The sequence below is a fragment of the Amaranthus tricolor genome, chromosome 6 (genome assembly GCF_026212465.1).
Source record: "Amaranthus tricolor cultivar Red isolate AtriRed21 chromosome 6, ASM2621246v1, whole genome shotgun sequence".
Lineage (NCBI taxonomy): Eukaryota > Viridiplantae > Streptophyta > Magnoliopsida > Caryophyllales > Amaranthaceae > Amaranthus > Amaranthus tricolor.
The window spans coordinates 7,711,218-7,726,824 of record NC_080052.1 but is presented as its reverse complement, the minus strand read 5'-3'; the positions used below and the strand labels follow the sequence as shown (position 1 = coordinate 7,726,824).

Here is a 15,607-nt window from a genome sequence, read left to right as displayed (position 1 = left end):
AACAAAGACATGAAGAAGACAAGATATAAGGTGGTTTACCAATTAAGGGCTACATCTACCATTCTAGATAAGGATCATATTATGTTTTGTAAAGGAGAAAATACAAACATGATAGGAATAACGATAGAGGTTATGTGTACGGAAAGAGAGGAGTTAATTAGGGAGAATACTAAGCTAGAAGGTTGCTCTCACATATGCTAGTCTAAGTAAGAGTATTTATAGGAGGAATAAGGGCGTCAAATGGGATACATGTTCCCAAGACAGAATATGCACCAAAGAAGGCACAATAGCGTGCTTTTGGCCTGCTCATCTGAGCGCTTAGGCTACTTGTTCGAGCGGCTTGTGTTTATGTTGTTCCCAAACAACCAATCCCTTGGTCCCTGACTTCATTTATGCTCAATGTACTCATGTCCTAGCGCTGAATAGGACCCTTGGTGCTCAATAACATCCATTAACACTTATTAAAATGTACTTTCTTGATACCCAAACAACCAATCCCAAAGGAGTACTATGTAAGACACATGATTAAGACACTTATATTTTCTTGATTACTTGGTGAACTATGTCACCGATAATCCTAACAATATCCATCTTGACTTTTGTTCTCTAAGTCACAAAACATCACCTTAACATCCAACAACATCCAAAAAACATATTTAGAGAGATACATATTCAATGAAAAAAATAAACATGTGCACAAAACAAACAAAAGTACATGCACCACATTTCCTTCTAAGGGATTACAAAAGAGTATGATTAATTACCAACCAAGTCCACAAGTCTAGAAAATCCATGGACTTTTTGGGAGATATTGGTATTGCGCTTATGCCATCAATAGAAACATCATCATCAACATGCTTGGTTGAAGGAGTAGCTTCACAAACTGAACTAATTAAGGTTGAACTAATAAGCTTGTATAAGCCATCATCATCAAAGGACCACTTCATGAACAACTTAAGACCTTTGCCAATCTTCCGAACTCCACCTTCCTCAATGCACTTAAAACCTTCTTTATCCAAAGTTTAAGGGAAACTAAGTTTCTATTCATGTTGGAACATGGAGGACTCCAGACAATGTTCTCACAACACCATGAAACATAATGTATATAACATCTCCAACGAGAACTATCCTCACTGCTCATAGTGATTTTTCTTCCATTAACCGTTTAATAAGTTGAGAAGAAACTAGAATGCTAAAACATCCCGAATTCAAACCTAAGAATCACCACCCTTGTATTCATTAATAACAACACGAGCACCAATATCATATTCTTTTTCAACATAGCTAGCTTCGACGGAACTAGCTCCTTTGGACTTGCACTCATCAGATTGTTTTGATTTCAACTTCCAAACAATCCTTCTTAATTTCCTACAATAATTATATTTCATGTCTCTTTTGTTCCTAATTGACTCATTAATAAAAAAAAAGCATCATTAGACTCAATGGTAAACTTTTGATTCAATAAAGTCCTTTTGATTCAAGGCTCTTTTAACATCCTCACTACATAATGTGCCTTTAAAATATAATAAAGTCTTTCTAAAATGTTTATAAGAAGGGGTAGGGAATATAATAAGAGAATGACCAAGTCTTCATCATCAAGAGAAACCTCAATATTTTGTAAATCCAAAACTATAGAGTAAAACTCATCAAGATGATTTTTCACAAGCTTACCTTCTTGCAATCGGAGATCATACAATTGACTCTTCAACAGTAGTTGGTTGGTAACACTCTTGGCCATGTAGAGTGATTCCAACTTCTCCCAAATCCCTTTTGATATTACCTCCTTTACAACTTCCCTTAAGACGTCATTGGAGAGGCAAAGTTCTATGGAGAATAAAGGTTTTCCATCCATTTCTTTCCATTTACCCTCACTAATACCAATGAGCTTCCTTTTGTCACCTTCAAATGTCTTACAAACACCATTTTGCATCAACATTGCCTTCATATTTAGTTGCCACAAGCTGAAAATTTTGATCCTATCAAAATTCTCAATGTCTAACTTTATTGTTGACATCTTGGACTTCAAATGACATCCACTAACACCTCAAATAACCCCAAATAACCCTTAGCTCTAATACCGACTAAAAGGAGAGGTGCTCTTAATCACTCATGGATAACAATATGAATGTTAGATTGGTGTTTATGTTGTGTCTTAGTTATAGGAAGTAAAAAAGCAAGTAAGTAATCAATGACTATAACAAAGAAATCAGAGTTGGATTGTTTAGTTTCTTAGGCATGCCCTGTATAGTGGACTCCTTTGAAGAAGAGATCTAGCGCATGCACAAGGTAAACCGGAAGAAAACAGATAGAGCAAAGTTGATAGTGACTTCTTTGTCAGAGATGATCTACGGAATCAGGATGCAATGCAACCAAACTATTTTTGAATCCAAAAAACCTATGGTTCAGAACGTTGTAAACAATAATAATTTTTAAATAGTTGGGAGAGTCTCATAAAACATGAGAGAGTTACTACTTAGATGAACGGGTTTTGGTTATTGGTTGGCTTACCGTCTAGTAGCTTTTTGTTGTGGGTTTGAGGTCCTACTTAGCAGGACCGCTTTGAGATCATACCAAGTCAAATCTTTTTGTACATCTTACTTTTAGTATATATATAGTTCTATTTTTCATGGTTCACCAATCAAAGGCTACATCCACCATTCTAGCCTAAGATTATATTATGTGTTGAAAGGAGAAGATACAAACTTGATAGGAATACAATGAAGGTTATGTGCAAGGGAAGAGAGGAGCTAATTAGGGAGAAAACTAAGCTAGAAGGTTGCACTATTACAATAAGACTTTGGTACCTCATATGCTAGGCTAAGTAAGATTATTTATAGGAGGAATAAGGGTATCAAATGGGACACGTAATCTCATGGCAGAATATGTATAGAAGGGGGCAGAATAGCATGATACTAGCTCACTCGTTCGACCGAATTGTGGTTGTGTTGTTTTGTCCTTGTTTCTTGCATGCTACGTGTCCCTTGGTCCCTTTATTAATGGTCAATGTACTCATATCCTAGCTCTGAATGGGAGCCTTGGTGCCCAAGGTTTGCACTCCAAACATCCACTAACACTTTGTACAATGTACTTGATTGATTCAAAAACAACTAATTCTAAAGGAGTACTATGTACTCTTCTTACTTACACTAACACACATGATTAAGACTCTTAATCATTGTCTTGATTACTTGGCGAACCAAGTAACCAATAATCTTGACATGATCATGTTTTTTAATGATTAATGGATAAATATTGATCAACTATGAGTTTATGACCTAATCTCTTATTAATTGGTTAGACTTAGTAAAATCTTAGAACACAAAATTTTGAATACCAAAAGCAAATCAATTTGTCTCTATGATTCTTAAAGTATAACTTTTGTACAAAATAAACTAAACACAATAATATTGGGACTGTAGTCAGATGTCGGGACAAAGCAGGTACTTAACCCATTAAAAAACCCGATTCTTATTTGTCGCCACCCTTTTCATTTTATCGCCACCCCCTCTCCTAATGAAATTACGAATTTGCCCCTGAACTTTAAAAATTTACAAATATGCCATTGGAGTTAATAACTTTTCATTTTCATTTTTTTTAATTTTTTTATTATTTTTATTTATACTATTATTGTTATTATTATTATTATTATTATTATTATTATTAAACCACAACAATAATAATAATAATAATAATAATAATAATAATAATAATAATAATAATAATAACAAAAATAATAATAATTATAATAACAATAATAATAAAAATTTTATAAAAAACAAAAATAAAATTTAAAAAAAAAAACAGTCGCACAAAACGTGCGACTCGAGTCGCACAGTGGAGTCGCATGTTCTGTGCGACTGGTTTTTTTTTTTTTTTTAATTTTTTTTTTGAATTTTAACTTATAAAATTTCTTTAGTTTAATTAATTCATTTTTTAAGTTATTATTATTATTATCATTATTATTATTGTGGTTGTTATTATTATTATTATAAAATTATTATTTTTGTTTTAATTATTATTGTTATAACTGATGTAAGAAAGAAATCATAAAAATTGACAAACACAAAACACACAAAATTTACATGGTTCACTCGACAATGTGTCAACTACATCCACAGGCTTAGGAGAGAAAAATTTTATTACTAGAGTTGACCCAAAATACAAATATTGGCTAGATTACAGAAAATAGGAATTTATAAATTACTCCAATACAAAAAACCTTAGCCAAAATAGATGTTTTTGGGATGATGTAAAACTAATGCCCAAGACTCCTTTTATAAGGAGAAGAATAACAAGCCTTTGTTATTCTTCCGATGTGGGATAATGATAAACATTAATCTTCCAATGTGGGATAATGAAAAACATTAATCTTCCAATGTGGGATAATGACAAACATTGGAAGATTGATGTTTTTCATTATCCCACATTGGAAGATTAATGTTTTTCATTATCCTACATTGGAAGATTAATGTTTATCATTATCCCACATCGGAAGAATAACAAAGGCCTGTTATTCTTCTCCTTATAAAAGGAGTCTTGGGCATTAGTTTTGCATCATCCCAAAAAAATTTGTTTTGGCTAAGGTTTTCTGTATTGGAGTAATTTATAAACTCCTATTTTTTGTAATCTAGCCAATATTTGTATTCTGGGTTTCCTATAGTAATAAAATTTTTCTCTCCTCTGCCTGTGGATGTAGTCGACACATTGTCGGTGAACCATGTAAATTCTGTGTGTTTTGTGTTTGTCAATTTTTACACTTTCTTTCTTACATTAGTTATAACAATAATAATTAAAACAAAAATAATAATTTAATAATAATAATAATAACAACCACAATAATAATAATAATAATAATAATAAAATTAATAATAATAATAATAATAATAAATTAAAAAAAAAATACCAGTCGCACAAAACGTGTGACTGTTTTGTGCGACTCTCAGTCGCACGTTTTGTGCGACTAGTTTGTGCGACCGTCAGTCGCACGTTTTGTGCGATTGGTATTTTTTTTAAATTTTTTTTTATTATTATTATTTTTATTATTAATTTTATTATTATTATTATTATTATTATTATTATTAATTATTATTATTAATAATAATAATAACCGTAATAATAATAACCGTTATAATAATAATAATAATAATAATAATAATAATAATAATAATAACTATGATAATAATAATAACAATAATAATATAAATAAAAATAATTAAAAAAAATTAAAAAAAATGAAAATGAAAAGTTATTAACTCAATGGCAAATTTGTAAATTTTTAAAGATCAGGGGCAAATTCGTAATTTCATTAGGAGGGGGGGGTGGCGATAAAATGAAAAGGGTGGCGACAAATAATAATGCCCTTAAAAAAACCTTAAATTTCTAAAATGTTTTTGAAATTAAACTTAATGTTAGCTATTCGTGTTTTTATTTAATCTAACTTATGTTTACTAAATAAACTTAATTTTAGCTATTCATGTTTTTTGGCATTATTGATTTTCACCTGATTCAACTTATCATACTTTACTAAAGCTATCTTTATTGACTTTATTTTATTGAGTTTATTTTATTTTTATTTAAGTTAGATATACTTTGTTAAACCAACTTTAATTTAATATATAAAACTTATCTTTAGTAAATATTACTCATTACAAGCCCTATTATGTTTGTACAGGAAATATTCTATTTAAAAAGAGAATTTTATTAGATTCATCTCAACATATATAAATTTTATTATACTTATAGATTTTGAGCCCATCACTTATATTGAAAATTTTAAAAAGAATATGAAAGCATTGGGAAGTATTTTTAATTGGACCAAATAGGTCTAAATTGACTATAACATCAACCAATAATGCCTTAGTGTCCTCATATTTCCACTATATGTAATCTATTTAAGCGCACCTTTCAATTTAATTAGTCTTGCATGCTTCACGTAGTCTATAAATGTTTGCTGTGTATCTATTGTTGGGTGTCATGATGTAGTCCAATATAAGAGTCCTTAAATATTTTTTATAGATAAGGGTTCGATTTAATTGAGAGGAAAATATTTAAGAGGATAAAAGAAAGTCAAACTAATGTAACTAAGCTATTTAGAAATGCAAATAAAATTATTGAATAATTGTAATAAAGGTAGAATGAGAAAAAATAAAAAAAAGATGAATAAAAAAGAGGTTGATTTCCCTCATTAGGAGGTAAAGAATTCTCCAACCCTTCCCTAGGGTAAATTTCTACCCAAAATAAGGGAACTAATTGTTATATTCTTTATTTTTCATTATCTTCTAACAATCAAATCCCATTAATCATTTATCTAATTAACTTTGTTATTCTAATTTGACTTTTATTTACCCCATAAATATTTACTCTCAATTTAAGCGACCCCTAAATATTCAAAAATAATATTTGCCAATACTATGCTTAAAATATTAACTAATTTAATAAGTAAAAGTTTAGTGACATTATCAAAGATGGAATATATTAAGGTGTATTTTTGTTGTTTTATAAATCAAAAACATAAAATTTAAGAAAAATATATATAAACTACTTCAAAACGGTATGGTGAATATGTACAGTACGGGAGGTGAATATGTAAGGTACAGGAGAGGTCACTACTACTCTCACTAGATCACTAATTCAAGACAATTCTTTTCATATTCAAACCAATCAACTTAAAATATCACACAACAAGAATATGAAATGTGGACAACAATATTTCAGTCACAAAGCATCAATAATAAGCGAAATAGGATGCAAGCAACACACACAAATTATACGTGGAAAATCCCTTCGATGTGAAGGATAAAAACCACGAGACCTCTTGAGGAGTCCACCCTTAATATTCTCTTATTGATGATAAAATTGATGGTAAAATGAACCCAATGTAGTTCACAACAATCTACAACCCACCAACAACAATAAAGAATAAGATCATTGGAATTAGAGAACAAGAGAAGTAGAAAACACCCAAAAACAGCACTTCTGTTCAGAGACAACTTTGACCAAACTAGAGCTCAAAACAACGATCCAACCATTCAAAATGAAGCTCTTGATGTCAGGAACAAGCTGCCAAAATTTGAGAATGATCCAACTGTGCAATTTCTAGCAACGGACAGATTACTAAAGCCTGCCCTAAAAACTCCGAAAATGAAAACCTCACTTTTCTCTTTATTTTGTGTGTTGTTCTTAAAACTACTCACCCCTATCTTAGTCACATGTTTACCACAAGATAACCCCTTTAAAACTTCTAGTGGAAGTCACAATTTAAGTCTCTAAATTAGACTTAATCCAAACTAGTAAAATGTAATAAAAATTGACCAATTAAATGGACCAAAACAAAGAACATTTTACTTCAATTAGGCTGGACCCATAACAAAATATATCTTGAAGGTTCATTAATATTAGCATTTTGTTGATGTTGTAATGGATATCTTGTGTCATATATATTACATCTGCACTCAAGCTTCCTTACTATTAAGACCCACGTGTTCATACGAGCAACAAATGTGCTCGAATAATTAATTGTGATCAATCGCTATAAATACATTCTCAATACCCTCAATTAATTGTGATCCATAATAATTAATCATTGATTTGTATTACCCTTTGCCATAAACACTAACAATCCGTTAACAATCCGTTTAGTTAGTGGTACTAAATGATGGTAATGAGAATGATTTATAGTGTAAAATTTTATCAAAAGTTTCATATCATTCTAATGGTAATGAAACTTTGACCCCAAAAAAGTCTTTTTGTTTATAAATTTTCATTACCACCTAATACCACCTCTCTCAATGGTAATACATTGGAATCAATTTTATGACTAAAATGAGATTATTGAAGTTGGACAAGTACAACCATTAAAGTAGCCAAGAGATTTTTTCAACCAAAGTTACTCTAGTTTTTCATTCTCATTATCACCATTTATTACCACCTACCAAACGGGCCGTAAGCCATATCTCATCTTTTATATTTCTCCATTGTAGATTTTGAATTGAGATCTTGAACTCCATTGTTGATTTATCAATTGTTAAAAGCAATTCATGACCTAGGAAGAACGTTGTCCATATTTTGTGAATCGTCTTAGTATATCTTAGATGAGTTGACTTAATGCTTCAACTTCATGTTCTTGCACTGAGGTTCTCAGTTTTGATTTCAATTACAAATTCACATAGCAAAACACTCTACCATTATTCCTAGGTCATTAAGACCATTTCTGCATGATTACTACATTAAGTACAACATTTATTAGAAATTTTCCAAACAAAATTTGCAAAAATTTTTGGTATAGCCAAAAGCACAAGTAAAACATGTAATTTGGAAAATATAAAATATTACTCATACTTATACTTCAACTTACAACTACCCTATGCTAAAATCAAGTGATTGATTTCGTATCATAGTATTAATGTAGTTTCATAAAGACAAAAGTTATAGTAACGACTATAAGTTACAATTTACGACCTTAAAACCGTTATTTCCCTTTGAGTTTGCAATATGCATACATACATGAGCCGATGAATCCAAGGCCTTGACCTAGTATATTGAACTGCGACCAAAACAATTTTACAGGTGCGGTAAGGACATAGAGAAAAAAACAATTCATCATTTGAATAATACTTTAAATTGCTCCCATCTAGTTCGAGTTTAAGGGTTAGATTTAGGAAACCATATGCTCATAATAATAAAGCGGTTGTTTTCATTGACCCTTATTAATAGAGAACGTCACAACAAATTTGAGTATTACCAAATCAAAAGGAAGGCCACCAAACAGAAGCCATCCTATTCCAATAGTGAAAACATCCTACAAACACAGTTTTTGATGATTGTCAAATACCAGTATAATACGTAGTAATACTAAGGTTTCCTTAAGGTATTTATAGTCAAAAAACACCTTTAAATTGCCGCAAATAGTCTGAGTCAGAGCAGAATTAAGGGCTGTATTCCAGAAGACAGTGTAATTCAAAAAAAATGCCATCACACAGGAAAGCAACATGACGGCCTGTAAAAATAATTAACACATTCATAAATTGAAGAATAAGAATAATGCGTTATGCGTACATCTGAACCTTTACATCCTGCCTTGGAAAGACTACTTGGGATTATTGGGATAATGGCATGTCGTTGATATGAATGTAGAGTGAAGATAAAAACCTGAAATCCGGGGGATGACAAGTAAGGAAAGCTAATAAGCATCTGAAGATCGCCCTGGATGTATGTCCATAGAAGCAAAATCGGCCCACAAATTATTCCTACATCGAAATTATCAGTATATTAGGATTGTTGTACTCTTATACTTTTGTACTCGAATTTTTCATTTTACCTCAATTACTTGTATCAAGTGCTTAAACCCAAGTCGGATGTTGGAGATCTAACACAAGTGAGGCGAAGCGCAGAATCCAAGTAACAAAGTTCAAACCAATATGGTTTAAGAAGGATATCATATATATGTTGAAAGTTATGAACTCCTATTTAACACTTACCATTGCACCACATAAGGCCAAATGTATTTAGACCACTAGATTGTCCTAAGAAGACAAAAAAAACTAAATCATATGAGATGAAAAAAAATGAAAGAACTGGATAAATCGAAAAGATTATGGTGGGAAAGATTAAATGATACCAAGACGAGCTATGGAGGTCAGATATATCGCAGTGCAGAGATTTGATACGAGCACAACACCATAGCTATAGAAGTCGAATGATAGATCTCGAGCTCCCGCTACAAATGCACCAAGTATGATGATAGCCACACTGATAGCAGGAAGAATCCCTTAAAAGTGCTCTTTAGAAACCATCTTAACCAAAAGTTTAAACTTATGGTTGAAGACCCAATATATCATAGTGAGACTATCTAGCTATATTGGCCTGGCCCAATGTGTATTTTGCGTCTTAAAATAATCATTTATATCCTTAAAGTGATCACTTATAATTTCAAAGTGATTGCTTTTTTATAGATCACTTATACCCTTAAAGTGATCACTTACAATCTTATAATGAACAATTAGAGAAATGGACTGACTACATGAGTCCATCTCATGGTGAGACGCTCTCATACTAGCCGAGCTATCAAGTAAGATCAAGGTTGAAAGGAACATAGTAATTTACCTGGCAACAACATGAAGAGAATATTTTTCACCTGCTACAAGATACTCAACCACCATAGTACAAGCCACAGTTGTACGCCTTAAAGTTGTGTACATGGGAACACTTATACCACGTACAGATTCCATCGATACTAGCTTTAATGGACCATACCATGCCAAGACAACAATCATTATATAAGTTTAGAAGTAAAACTTGTTTATAATATTTAGTAAGTCATAGTTCTTGTAGACGATATACCATAAATAACAAGTATGATACTGCAAGGGGAAGTGTCTGAACAAGCTTCTTCAAGGGCACAAGCGTGATTGGGTTGTCTGTGGTTCTAAGGGATCCGTCATTTGTGAACGAAATAATCTTCCGATGTCTCATTACATAGAGAAAAAAGCACGAGCATATTAACTGTCATCGATGTTCCACTCGTTAGTCTCAGGCCAACTAAGGTCATGGCCGAGTCATTTAATTAAAAAATTATAGTGATATTAAATTGTGTTGGTTCAACACACATGTGACTAATATCCCGATTCACCCATGTTCGAAATGACTTAAGTCTTTTAGTAACCTTATAAAACATATACATAGGCATAATTACCTGAAGAAGTGTGATGACATTGACATATGGGAACTTGTAAGAAGAAACAGCTGCTTTGTTAAACATAATCAGCAAAACTGCACAACAATTAACATAACAAATTAACTTAATTTAAAGTTTTAGGTGTAACAATATGATCAGTAGAAACCTATAATGAGATTTTGGGGCTAAAAAACATCTTATCCCTTGTTTGTTATTATGTTAGACTTTTATTTTAGACTTTTAGAGCTAAAGTCATAACATTGACATTTTATTTTAGGTTTATTTTAATTCGTCATTAGCGACACAATTAGCGAATTATGTGTGACAGGTTAGATAACACTTGGATTAGGTTAGTTACCCATTATCAGCAAATTACTTGTGTTTAATAAGTAACACATAATCCCAGAATAAAAAGTTAGTTGACCTCAGCAATCAGATTTTAAGGAAATTCCAATCACTTGATCATTCAATTAAACGGAATTGAGATTCTTGATTTCTTTCAGCAAAATAAACGATCTATCTGTTCACTGATAATAGATCATTCATTTAGGAAACTATACATAAAATTCATAAAAGATACGATAAGGTTAAGGCAGACACGAACAGTGTAAAATAACAAAAGCTAATTAATTTTTAATTTTACGATTCCTTTAAAGTGGCAAAAATATAGTCCAAAGATTCTTTTAATTTTGCAACTTTTGGTTAACAATTTGATTTGGGGGAAGATCGACCATTATTAACAATAATGTGGTGGCACTATGATTCGCTAGCTAATTCGCTTTTTAAATTTACAATTCGCTCAAATTTGTCCAAGAATAGCCCAAAATCAACCATAATTCACTTTTTTCGATCCTCACACGATTGACAAGGAAATTAGCGAATCATGTAAAACACTAGAGGGCACAAACCACCATTATTTTCCGGAGAAAATTTGCATTCATGACTTGCCAAACTCAAGTTCTTGGGTCCAATCCTTCCAACTTTCTATGTCAAACTCTTGATCAATAAGTCAAATTAGAGCTTGGTTACATCTATCCTCAGAGTAGTTGGTGAATATTGATATATAATTAAATATTTTTTTATAAGTAATTGATAAATAATAAATACATAAATATTTCTTATCCTCAATACTACCTTAGGTCAATTAAACGAGTCTTCTCATCATGTGGGTAAAACTGTACTAAATTGATCGCACAAACACAGATTCCTTATGCAAATGCTTTTTTCTTTTCTGCCAAAGCTTCCACTAATGACCAATGCAACTACTCCTAGCAGGTATCTTTGATGGCACCTTGCACTTAAAAACCATCCATAATATCCCACTTTTATAATTGTACTACAAATAGGAGAACACACTATATACTATATAGTATATACCCAGGAAAAGGAGAACACATTCATAAAGACAAAGGTCCACTACAATTCTAAGGAATAATTTAACGCAAATTCTTAAATGAGACTATTTTTATTAGGCTGACTTATATATATTTTACATATTAAAATAATTACTTATAATTTTAAAGTGACTAATTAGAAAAATAAGTTGATTATATAAGCTTGTAGGCAGTTTCATACAACAATTTAATTATATCTTATAAATAGGATAGAAAACCATCAATTAATAACGAAACAACGTATAATACACCTTTGTCTTTCATAATAAATCTTATTGCTCTTTCTATCTCACATATTTTGCTACACATATTTTCAGTTTCAAGAAACCCTCATATTGCATTTTTTTAATCTAACTCCTTTGCTAATTTGAAATATATACTATAATAATTTAATTAATGTTAATTAAATATACCACAATCGAATAAATCATGAGTCATTGTAATAGAAATTAAAATCTTTTGTTATGATTTGAATCTTTATTCATGTTACTAATTTATATTTGGTTATAATTTAATATAATGTTCATCTTACGTTATAGAATATTTGCATTTAAAAACATTAGACTTGTAATTTGCTTTTCTATATTTGATTTGCTTGAGTATCAGTCATCAATTATAATCTCATATATCTTCTTTTAGGCCTCCAATTCTAAAATCCGGCCTCATTAGTGTTTATATTTTGGTGTTTGATCAAATTTTAGTTGTATAATTAACTTTGTGCGACATACAATTTAGTCGAATCCAAAAAAAATCACTAATTTATATCTTTAGTGTAATAATTTTTTGTTTTTATTTTAAGTTCCACAATGAAGTGATTTAGTCACACCTTATTTGGCCTTTAGTGACATGTAATTGGTACAAAATCTATAATGACATTTACGAGAAATATACTAGTTCTTATATTGTGAAAAACTTTGGTATGTTTTTATTGTGCAGCTAAAAGGTCTAACAAATGTCATTAATATATATATATATATATATTCCATTTCTTTTAATTTGCCTTATTAAATTCCTATGAACTCCTATGTTGTCTCTCTTTCTTAATACTTGGAACAATTTTATTTTCATCTATTTTATAATACTTGCAACATTAATATATAGATCATAAAATAACTTACAAATTATCCTATTTATTCCTATTTTATTCCAACGTTATATTTTATTTACTCTTATACTTTTGTCAATATTTAGATACAATAATGAAATTTTGCTATTAACTTATCATTTTGTTAATACTTATGTGAAGTCGAAATGATGTGCGTATCATAAAGCTAAGGTAGTATAACCCGTATTACACTATCAGCACTATGACAACTATTAATTAGGGTATGTTGGTATTTGTTAGTGGCTATAAAATGGTACGTATACCTACTCAAAGCATGAATAAAGTGATATATAAAGTGGGTGATTTTAAATTATTGGTCACCATTGGCACAATTTGTTCGTTACTCAAAGCATGTATAAAGTGAAGAGGGATCTATTATCAATGTTTTTAACTCTACATTTTTTATGTTTTCGTAATGAAGATTTTTTTGTTATAGATAAAAATATTAGTAAATATTCAAAACTTTTAATTGCGTGGACTACAATGCGAAGTAGAGTTACACAAATGTTCAATATATTCAATCAAAACATATATTAATGCAATTTTCACTTCGAGAAAATTATTCTTCCTTTGTTTCTTTTCAAATGTTATATTCGCTTTTTGGTTACTATTCATCAATTAATGTTAATATATATTTTATTTTTAATTCATGCCTTAAAACATAATCAAATGAGATCTTGTTTGATTCATCTCAAGATAAGGTTTATTAATATCTAGTTTTATAATTTTTAATTATAAACAATTAATTAGTATATTGAAAAATGTGCAAAAAAAATGGGTCATTTGATTACTCATAAATTATCCTATTTCATATCATATTTACTCTTATACTTTTATCATTAATACTTGTGTTAAATAAAAATAGTGCGAATATTATATTGTGAAATAGAGGTAGTACTAAATAAACAAACAAATATAATAAAAATAGGAAAAATAAAAATTATGTTAAAAAAATAACTCAATCAAAAAACTTAGTCTATAACAAAATTCAAATCATACCCACATAAAACATGAACTTGGACATTAAATACAGTTATTCTGCAACATAAAATATGTTATTAACAATGGAAATAGAGATAAGAAATTGGACAAAACCTGCACATAACATGTAAGAAATGGCAGCAAACATTCCCATTGATTTCTGATTATCATGATCATCAATGATGGGAAGTTTTTGATCCTTCTTTGATAATAAAACCATGGTGTAATTAAAAATACGTCAAAAAATGCAAACTTTCTGTCAAAATTATTTCTGTTTCTGGGAGGAATTTGATGGACAGTAATCCCAGAAATAATTGAACTGCAAAAGATGAGACTAATACCTTTTTACAGGAGGTGGGAGGTGAAGGAGAAATGAGAAGAAAAAAGGCAGTTTGTTTATGTGGTGGGTTCTTTTGTTTTGGTTCTCAAAACAAGGATTTATATAGGAGTAAACTAAAGTGTATATGATTGATTATACACTAAATCATAACTTTTGTGTTTGCAATATAAAATTTAAATATTTGAGAAGGATTATCAATTTGTCATTTTTCAAATATATTATGCCTGAAAATGCAAATAGAATAAAATTTTAGAAAATTATGATGATATCAAAAAAGAGTAAGAATGCTCCCATAAAGATGTTACTATGTTAATTAAGGATTTATGAGAAATGTGTTTGTTAGGCGCCAAAAAGTTATTAGTACTTATTAGATGTCTTAAGTAATTGTAAGATGTAGGTAGCTGTTAACTGGGAGTAAATTTCACGTGGTAATCCTAAGGTATTGAGTTTTTCATGTGATAATAAAAGCTTTTTAAAAGTCCACGCAATAACCCTAAAGTTTATCAAATTCTTTCTTCGTGACCTTTTTACACAGTAAACGTTTGAAAATGTTAATTACAAAGCTTAAACCTTGTTGTATGTCTATTTATTCGTTTCACTAGATCAAATTACATTTATTTTATAACTTTCCCCCATAATATAAACCCTAACTGTACTATCTTTTCACCAAATCTCATTTTTTTTCCAAAACTTAATAATCTATTATTGTTCTATAAAATTAATTGCTAAGGTATAGTTGTTTGAATACAATTTGTTTATAATAATGTTAAGAAAAATTTTTAATGGAATTTTTCATTTAAATACTACAATTTGTAACATTCTAAAAATAGTTTTATGCACTATTAAATGCTTTTCAAATTGCAACTAGCAAAAATAATTACATATTTTTAAATTTAGTTATTTAAATTATTTAAACTACTAACAACTACGTAAATTGCTACATTGAACATGGAAACACCTAAAGATCATTTTGAAGAGTGCAAATAACAAGTACTTCAATTCATTATTAAAGGATAGTAAAACTTTATAGAAAATATTTATGTTAATTTTGAACTTTTCTTTTTAGAGATTGTAATTTGAAATAACTATTAAATACTTATATGATTTATTCCTCT

The 15,607-nt window shown here is 29.9% G+C and overlaps 1 protein-coding gene across 1 annotated transcript; it reads right to left on the bottom strand.

The window, feature by feature from the left end:
* Positions 1–8,309: 8,309 nt before the first annotated feature.
* Positions 8,310–14,656, bottom strand: LOC130815850 (UDP-N-acetylglucosamine transporter UGNT1-like). The gene is made up of 10 exons (XM_057682351.1): positions 14,267–14,656; positions 10,691–10,767; positions 10,339–10,500; positions 10,102–10,235; positions 9,617–9,747; positions 9,477–9,521; positions 9,148–9,245; positions 8,888–8,995; positions 8,741–8,797; positions 8,310–8,542 (listed from the first exon to the last, which is right to left on the bottom strand). The coding sequence occupies exons 1-10, from the start codon at positions 14,370–14,372 to the stop codon at positions 8,468–8,470; spliced, it is 993 nt and encodes a 330-aa protein (XP_057538334.1). The 5' UTR covers positions 14,373–14,656; the 3' UTR covers positions 8,310–8,467.
* Between the last annotated feature and the right edge of the window lie 951 nt (positions 14,657–15,607).